General features: G+C 41.4%; 1 protein-coding gene across 2 annotated transcripts; it reads left to right on the forward strand.

The window, feature by feature from the left end:
- Positions 1–6,822: 6,822 nt before the first annotated feature.
- Positions 6,823–10,031, forward strand: LOC149501316 (fatty acid-binding protein 1-like). 2 transcript variants are annotated; one of them, XM_089733903.1, is made up of 4 exons: positions 6,823–6,979; positions 8,133–8,299; positions 8,750–8,857; positions 9,922–10,031. In XM_089733903.1, exons 1-4 carry the CDS (start codon positions 6,910–6,912, stop codon positions 9,973–9,975), a joined length of 399 nt encoding a protein of 132 aa, XP_089590029.1. In that variant the 5' UTR covers positions 6,823–6,909; the 3' UTR covers positions 9,976–10,031. The 2 variants fall into 2 exon arrangements, with proteins under 2 accessions (XP_089590029.1, XP_089590028.1); XM_089733902.1 differs by lacking the exon at positions 9,922–10,031 and having other exon boundaries at positions 8,750–8,917.

Below are 10,031 nucleotides of genomic sequence, written 5' to 3' on the forward strand. Positions count from 1 at the left end.
TATGAAAAATGATAATATGGAGTGAAATGAAATGAAGATGATTAATTTGAGACATTAATCAACTGGGATGAAATTTAATGAAATGAAATGATATGGGATGAAATATAATCGCAGTAAAATGGTGGTAATTTACTGAGATTTTTTCAGTGGACTTTTTGGAGGAACCCCAGAAGCTACGTCCAGCAGCTTTGTTTCATTTTCCCACATTTGTGCACTTTCACAGATATTAAACAGTTAATAAACCACCATTATTACACATTTAAACCTGAAGAAACACTAAATAGACAAAATAAAACAAATCACACAACTTCACTCCTCGCGTTCCCGCCAAAAAGTCCACAATAAGCTGACATGACGCTTGTTCTTAGATTATACAATGAATTTGGCGCTTGTTGGTTTTTTCTGCTCTACTCGTTTTTTATTTTCGACGCGTTTTTAGTGTGTCTCTATTTGGCTATTTTTATTTATTTTCAACGATCACTGCTTTATTATTACGGATTCTAACCCTGCCTATCTTGTACGACATGTGTACGACAATTGCTTTTACACTGGACACCAAAGATGCTCACACGTTTGACTTGAAATTGTTGATTTGGATACTGTTGAAATTATGAATCGCTGTGTGAGTTATTGGATAGCGATTAATCATAGCAATTCCATAGGCCGTCGACCCTTGGACAGTGTTACAGTATTATATGGTTGGATTATATTATATGGTTGGACCCTTGGGGACAGTATTATATGGTACCTTAGCTGGGCTAGGTACATACCAAGATAATATTGTTCCCCCTGCACTCTTCCTGAACGACATTTTAATAATAAGTGATATGCGAAGTAATATGCGGGGTGACCCTGTGTTCGACACAGGACGCAGCTAGGCGGTTCCGTCGCGGTTTTTTGATCGCGAGTGCATAGGGCCGTGGCGTGATCGCCTAAACACTTGACGCATCGGGGGCGCGCGTGACAGTTACGGGAAGAATGCCCGTATAATTGGCAGTTATGGCACTGGCTGGGTGTACCTTTCTTGTGTGGGGTTTCGACGGCGATTCCGGAAAGGCTACAGACCGTTCGGATGTTGAATATTTGCTTACCCTCGGGGGTAGGCTGGAGGGCGACGAGAACCATGTTATATGGCTCCCTTCCGCGACCTGTGTGCATGCGGTGTACGGAGTTAACCGGTAGGCCTTGTTCGAGAAGGTCGGCCTTGACGAGCTCGGCATCCAACTCTTTAGGGATGCCACGTATGACGGCACGGAGTTCGCGCTCCTCCTCCTGGAGCGTATACGTGTGGAAACTTATACGCTCCTTACGGAGGTAAGAAGAGAGGGCCCTATGGTCGTCGGGTGTTCGAACCTTAATTTGAATGCCGTTCGCGAGGTTACGGGCATTCGTAAAGTTGATATTTTTGGCCTTAAGGGCCAGGGAAACTCGATCCCAAGCTGCCTTCTCTTGAAGGATTACCGGGGGAGGGGTCTGGGTTTTATTTTGTGCCACCGGACGCGGCGACGGAGTGGCACGGGCTGGAGGCGCAACGGGAGTCTGAGGGCGGGGGTGCGACGCGTTCGCGGCTTTGCTAATTTTAGCGGCCGCGGGAGCTCGAGACTCCGCGGCACGCTTCTCACCCTTTTGTACCAGGGTGAATCCATCCGTCGATGAGGCGGGGGCGAGGTCGACCTCCATCTCCGAGTCAGAGTCGGAGGACGAGGAGGCGGGTGCAGGTGACCTACGAGCAGGTGTTTTGGAGGGCGAGACGGAGGCCGCAGACGATCGCGCTGCTGGAACGGTGGCCACGGCGGACGACGCAGCAGTTTTACTCGCCAGTATAGGCGACGCGGGAACGGCAGGCACGACGGAGGCTGCGTTGCTCGATGTAGAAGCTTTGCACGCAGGTACAGGCGACGCAGGAGCAGCGAGCACGGCGGAGTCTTCGAGAGAGCTCGGAGTGTGATTGGCCTTGAAAGCCAGAAACTCTGAGGCGAGCTGTGGGTGACGAAGTCGGAGGAATTCCGCGAATACAGCGTCCATGATCGCTGAGTGCCCAGGTGGGGCGGCCCCGGGTCTTGAAAACACTCGCCTTGCGGCGAGGCCCCAACTAGGCGGCGATGCGGCGCGATTACTACAGGACAAAGAAAAAACACAACAAAACGGAAATAACAAAAAGAAACAAAACAATTAAAAACTTCCAGGAAAACAGTTTGTCGGCAGACGTACCACGAACACAGAAATAACAAAAGGAAACAAAACAAATAAAAACTTCCAGGAAAAACATTTGGTCGGCAGATGTACCACGAACACAGGCTGCGCGAACAAAGGCCGGGCGATCGAGTGGTCGATGAGCACGTCCGCACGTGACGGGTGCCTCTATCGGAATGACCGTGCGTCTTACAATACGATTGAGACTTCAACATATTCAATGTAGACAGAATTAAATTACTTATTGTAATTTGAAAGAAGAAAAAAACTTTATATAAATTAAAGTATAAAGTACTGCTATGGGACATAGGTGTTCGAAATTAATCCGTCGTTTTTAAGCGAGTGAAAATCACGTTCACAGATTCCGTTAAATGATTACTCACGTCGCGTCTACACTATGAAATTAGTTGCATGACCCTAATTTCACCAAAAAATCGCGCAGGGCACGAAACTAATTTGCGTGCATGAAATTAATGCATGCATTACGAAAGTATTAAATTACACGTGAAACTGTTGGTAAAACTAATGTCACGAAATTAATTTCATGCCACTAATTTCGTAATGTAAATTCGCCTTTATGGCGAAATTTTTTGGTGAAATTAGTGTCATGCAACTAATTTCATAGTGTAAACGCGACGTTATAGGCGAAGCTAATGAAGGCTTATTAATTTAGTTACTGGATTTAGAAGACTGCGACTGCCACAGTTCATACTAACACAAGCTAAGTTTATTAATGACATTTTGTAATAAAACAGCTTGGGTAGGCTTTCCATGAGGCTCTCCACTTCCTGCTAAAGGTCGCGGTAATCTTCTGGATGGGGACGGCGCAAAATCGGTCGTCGCTGCGCATCTTGGAAGAGATCCACGTCCAGCAGTGAAGTCTGGTGTGAGTACGTCTGTGGGTAGTAGTAACGTAACTAAAACTATACTTACAAAGATAATTGGTGCATATTATCGGTGTATTGTTTAAACTGCTTAATATGATATTGAAACGATAATGACGATTGATGACAAATAGAAAAGCCAGCTTGATTATCTATCTATCAACGCGCCAATTCATTCGTGATTTCATATCATTATCATTTCACAAGTTTCGGATCCGCTCATCGGTTTTGACTTAAAATAAAAAATTTGATAACATGTAAGTAAATTAATCATTCCGTTTATCTAAAATCTACAAATCGCATTAACAAAAAAAAAGTAATTGATACTTGAATATTTAAAATCTAATATACCTAAAATTCTGACATTTGAAATCTACATATTTCATGGTATATGGGCGCAAACGCCACTATTGGCAATAATTAATATAATAATAATAAATAGTTTAGTTTATTCTACGTTATTATTTATTTAATAAGAAGATGAAACTGATATTCTACCATATTTAAATATTTAGCAGACACTGTATTGACGTGAAAATGTTCAGAATATTATTAATGTTTATATTATTTTTTTAAAACACAAATGACTGTATAAATAATTAAACACTAACAAAGCCTAAATATTAATAATAATTTATATTATAAATTAACAGCTATCATTCAATTAAGTATTGAAATTGCTATGCAAATGTTGGCGCCATCTATTATTAGGCTGGATAATAACATATTATAGTTAATATAAACTAAAAGTAATTTAAGTAAACTAAATTAATGTCAGAGTCATGTAAAAATCACTATAATATGTATTGTGAATATTAAGCTATATTTTGTGAATTGTTTCGCAGTAATTACATTTGTTTGTATAAAAGAAATTGTAGTTGTTGGGTCTTCCTTTTCCTTATTTCTTCCTCAATCCGCTATCCACGCCATCTGTTGACACTACGATAAAAACTACGCGTGAGAAAACGGCGCGAAGAGCGTAATGCGTATGTAAAAACTAAAACATGGTGCCGGTGCAAAAACGGAATTAAAAAATGTGACCTGTTGATCAATCAGCACATATAAATCTCGCCAGTGAGAAAATTGAATAGTGCATCAACGAACAACAGAGTGAGTCCTAACATTTATCCTTTTCTCAGTCCCAAACATATTTAAATTCAAAACAGTTGTTTCTATAGCCATCACAAAATGGCTAATTGTGTAAAAACTAAGACGTAGCTTTTTGTAATAAACAAGTACTGTTAATGTTTTATATAATTGTATTGTATTTTCATTGTATTAGATCTTATGTGGCGTAAAGCCGACATATACTTGTTAAAGTCGCTAAATGTACGCAATATTATTTGTTAAAATTACCCAAGCGCCACCTGTCGTACATTGATGGTAATACGTCTGAAATGTCAAGATTCATAGAAGATAAACCAAAATAAACATAGAACTATCTAGTTATCTTTAAGTCGTCGTGGCCTAAAGGATAAGACATCCGGTGCATTAGTGCTGAGCGATGCACCGGTGTTCGAATCCCAGGCGGGTACCCATTTTTCTAATGAAATACGTACTCAACCAATGTTCACGATTGACTTCCACGGTGAAGGAATAACATCATGTAGGTAATAAAAATCAAAACCCGCAAAATTATAATTACTGGTGGTAGGGCCTCTTGTGAGCCCGCACGGGTAGGTACGACCACCCTGCCTATTTCTGCCGTGAAGCAGAAATACATTACGGTTTGAAAGGTGGGACAGCCGTTGTGACTATACTGAGACCTTAGAACTTATATCTCAAGGTGTGTGGCGCATTTATGTTGTTGATATCTATGGGCTCCAGTAACCACTTAACACCAGGTGGGCTGTGGGCTCGTCCACACATCTAAGCAATAAAAAAAAAAACGTTCAAAAAACTGTAAATTCCTGTGCCGTATGCGAATTACCGTGGATGCACCCGAGCTCCAAAAATAAATCGCCGCGTTGCGCGCCAAAACCCTCTCCGAGCTGCCCTGACATCAAGCCCTCGGCACCCTCTGTGCCCTCTTAAGCCTGCCTTCGTGCCGGCGCCGGTGCCCAGAGTCTCGGCCTGGGCTAAACCGTTGCCGTACACGAAGACGGCTGTAACTCCCTCCGTAAGTGCCCCCCGTGACCTGCTCTCCGACCGCGAGTCCACCATCTCGCAGAAGGAGGCGGCGGAACGAGAAAGAATGAGTGCTTCCCTTTCCGCACCGATGCCTCGCCGTCGAGCTGGAGGCCGGAAGAGAGATTACGCCCGTACGTCCCGGCCTGTGTAGGTGGTGGCTTCCCCCCGGTGAAGGTCAAGGGGCTACCTGAGGGGGTAGGGCTGCGCGGCGCGCTACCAGCACTATAGGGCGCCGCCAAGGAGTATTGATAATAGAGCGACCGGTTGCCGGTGTATCGCGTCCCACCCGGCAGGTTGGTTCTGGTCTAGCGGGCTATTCCGGGACACCAGCGGCACCGTTTAGGCGGCCTTCCGGACGGCCGACGTTTCAGAGCCTTCGATTCGCCTCGAAGACTCCGTCGGCCGGGCGGCCTTGGGGTGAGCTGCGCCGTCTGGTTATAGTGTTGACCGCGGTAACGCTCATCTGGGTTCTGACCTCGGAGGGGTACGGACGCATGGGCGATGAGTGCAGGGGAGTCGTTTAGTGAGTAGGACCCTGAAAACATCCTTGGGCCCGCGGTCTCGCAGTCGCGGACCAGTCCTACGTACCCCGCGCGCCCCTTAGGCGCGGGGACCTCGAAAAAAAAAGGCTAGCCGTCGGAGCTCCGTGGTTCGTAAGGAACGTTGACCTACACGACGACCTAGGCCTCGAATCCATCCGGAGACACATGAAGGCAGCGTCGGAACGGTACTTCGATAAGGCTATGCGTCATGATAATCGCCTTATCGTTGCCACTGCTGACTGCTCCCCGAATCCTGATCACGCAGGAGCCAGTCACCGTCAACGCCCTAGACACGTCCTTACGGATCCATCAGTTCCAATAACCCTTGCACTAGACACCTTTAGCTCTAACACTAGGAGTAGGGACCCCGGTTACCGTACTAGTCGAACTCTGCAAAGAGTTCAGTGTGCAACCTAACCTAAGCATCAGCCCGCTGAGTTTCTCGCCGGATCTTCTCAGCGGGTCGCGATTCCGATCCGGCAGTAGATTCATTCGCGAAGCAATTACTCTTGAGTTATTAGGTCACCTTTGGAGGCACTCGGGTAGCTGTTAGCAAATTCCACCTCTCCTGGCTGAGCCATTGCTCGCCTTCCTGCCCTGGTAAAACTGGGAACGTAGAACTGGAACAAAAATAAAAGTTGTAATATTGAAATGTTTCAATATTTACACAGATTGTTTGCGTTTTAATACAATACATAATGTGTTTTTTTCCTATCTAAGCTGGATGATCTTAAGAGACCATTTCAGCGTACATAATGTGTAATAATTCCTATCCAACTCCTGTCTTTCAGTTTACAGACGTCGACAGCTTATATGCTTCCCCCAAATCTCGTCACAACGACAGGTCCTACCTTGCCAACGTTCAGTGAAAAATTGTAAATAAATAAGTTTGATAAGATAGTTGTCATGAAAGTATACTGGAATCTAATAGTTTTCAGTTGTCATTTGATTTGATTCATCATCTTTTTTGGTAAAAACATTATATAAAGCCGCTGACCGAAAATTAATTAAGGTCAGTGACGCAACAATTAATAATAATAGTAAGTAAATTACGTATCTGATACGCCTTCTTATATTGATCGGATAGATACTGATCAATATAAGAAGGCGTATCGTAACAAATTACATTCTATTTACGTTTCAATTGGGCCGGCGTAACCATGTCTTTCTTGGGTAAAAAATACACATTAGATAGAGAAGAAAACTTCGATGGGTTCCTTAAGTTTATCGGTGAGTTTTTTTAACATATTTTCAGTGTCGTTTCTTCATCGTGTCGTTCAGTAGCTAGAACCGATTATCTGATATTAAGGTGTCGGGTTCTATAGAAATAATAACCAGGACTCTAACGTACCTTAAGACACAAATTCGAAGTCTCAAATCGTGGTCCCTTCAAAAGTGGAACTCACGACTGCATCACGGCACTAAGGTGGTACATACAGTGTGGGCGACACGCCATGTTAATCCTACTTCTTTAAATACGTCTTTAGAAAAACAGACACGTATCTGGATTTGAGCAGTGCATAGTCTCATTGAGACTAACACTGGGCGTAGTTAAGGCAACACGGAACTTCGATTCCTTTGCGTTTATGTTGGTTAGTCTAAGAGAATGTTATGTGAAGAAAAACGACAATGTGTAGACCTTCCATCGTATTATGTATTGCTCGGTAGACTGATGATCATGTACTTGTATGTATGCGAACCCACCAAAAATCTTGAAATGGTTGTTAGTTTTTTTTTTTTTTATTGTTTAGATGAGTGGACGAGCTCACAGTCCATCTAGTGTTAACGGGTTACTGGAGCCCATAAACATCCACAGCGTAAATGCGCCACCCACCTTGATATACAAGTTCTAAGGTCTCAAGTATAGTTAAAACGGCTGCCCCACCCTTCAAACCGAAACGCATTACTGCCTCACGGCAGAAACAGGCAGGGCGGGGGTAACCACCCACGCGGACTCACAAGAGGTCCTACCACCAGTAATTACACAAATTATAATTTTGCGGGCTTCATTTTTAGTACATTATGTTATTCCTTCACCGTGAAAAATTGGTACCCGCCTGAGATTCGAACACCGGTGCATCGCTCAACACGAATGCACCGGACGTCTTATCCGTTGGCCACGACGACTTGCGTACTTATTTTCTTAAGATGTTCAAAGCCGATGAATCGCAAAATATGTAAAATTTGTGATTAACCTATATACTTATAGTCTTACCATATAAAACATTAGACAATCTTATGACTGAATCAGACGAAGTCTAAAAGATTCTTTATCTTATACGAATGTTTAAGTATTTCGTTTATAAAATAAACATTTGATTTCCATTGCTGTCTAAATGACCATTGAAGAAAAACTCAAATGGAACGAATACAACGGTTCCAGGTCTCCCCGAAGACCAGATCCAGAAACATTCGCAGTTCAAGCCTACAGCTGTATTGACCAAGGAAGGCAACAAATACAAGTCCATCACCGTCAATATCGACGGTCCAAAGGAGTCAGTTTTTGAGTCCGGTGTGCCTTTCGACGAAGTCGTCCCAGGTGGATTCAAGGTAATCTGACAAGCTTACTTTGCGACAACTTCAATTTGACGATAAATTTACAAATGTTAAATTTGAATTCCATTACGTCTTCTGTTCTCTGTGTTACATTGCGTGCAGTATGTTAATGTTAATAACACAATACCTTGATATAAAACTACCATATTTGTATGTCTTCTGGAATTTTTCGAATAATCTCCATATTAAATTTCTAAATAAAGCAATAGATAGCAACAGTTCTAAATTTTAGTTCAATAAAACAATAGCCATTTAAGGTTAGTCGTGAATTCTGCAATGCGATATTCCTAATCCTTTATGCCGTTTGATGTGCTAATTTATTAATTTACCTATTAGCACATCAAATTATGCTTTATGCATTTACAAATGTAGGAAAAATAGTAGTACTAACTAATATTGTTGAAAATAACATTTGGAGCAGCTGAAGAAATTTACATTTTCCAGGTAAAAACCATGTACATAGTCGATGGCAACACCGTAACTCAGACTGTAGAGAATCCCAATGGCACAGCAACATTCAAAAGGGAATACAGTGGCAACGAACTAAAAGTTGTAAGTATAATTTTATCAATTGTACAATATTCGATCCTCATCCAGCCTGACCGTAAATAAAAAAAAACAATAGTATTACATTTGAATTTAGAACTTGTAATTTTGTTATGAATAATCATTGTCTTCTTATTTCCATGATAATCTATGACAGATATCATTGTAAAATTAAAACTGAATTTGATTGATAAAGAGAACCGAATTGCTAAAATACTTCAATGAAATATTTTTCCGGAAGCAACAGATTTTACACAAGTATAATAATATAAATAGATTACTTAGAATTAAACGTATGTATCTCGTCATCAACTGGGATAAAATTAAACGAAACGAGATGAGATAGAATTAAATAAAAGCTCAATAAAACGGTGGTTGTTAATTAAAACTTCAGTTAATTTTTTGTAGGAGCCCGAAAAGCTATGTCCAGCGACTTTATTTTATTATATAAGTATTCCCATATTTTTGCACTTTCACACACAGATGCTAAACGGTGAATAATATTATAGAAATAAATGGCAACCCTTGAGTCTAGCCTCGTCTAGATATACTTTATAGTATTAATACTAGTAACTATATTAAATTCTCACTATTTTTTTACATATTTTTTTTTCAAATATAAGTCTTTAATAACAGAAACCACACACTTTGTGAAGGTCACAAGCGTCACCTATCTTGAGACATGAGGTCTAAGCCTCAATAGTGTATTATAACATAAATGTCCTATCATCTAAGCCGGACCGCATTAATGCTTTCCGGCAAAAACCGACATGGCAGTGCTACCACCGCGCGGGATTAAAATATACCCTGTATCTCTCTAGTCTGGATAGGGTTTTTTATAATTAGTTAATTTTATTATAGCACTATTTTAATCTAACTGAAACATCGAATGGCGTGCTTAGAGCGGAATGTGTCACCTGTCCAAGAACCAAAATGGAAAATGATTGAATTAGTGACTACATCTAAACTACAACATTTCGTTACAACATCGGTTCATTGACTCCTACAAATTTACAAACAATAATGTAAAAAATACGTAATTTGATTTAATTAATGTTACTGTTTTTCAGACTGTCACAGCTGATAAATGGGACGGCACTGCCTATCGATACTACAAAGCTTAAATAAATTCTATTTATTTACACTTTTAATTTCCAAATACAGTTGCTACTTTATTTAA

The sequence above is a fragment of the Bombyx mandarina genome, chromosome 16 (assembly GCF_030267445.1).
Source record: "Bombyx mandarina strain Sakado chromosome 16, ASM3026744v2".
Taxonomy (NCBI): Eukaryota; Metazoa; Arthropoda; class Insecta; order Lepidoptera; family Bombycidae; genus Bombyx; species Bombyx mandarina.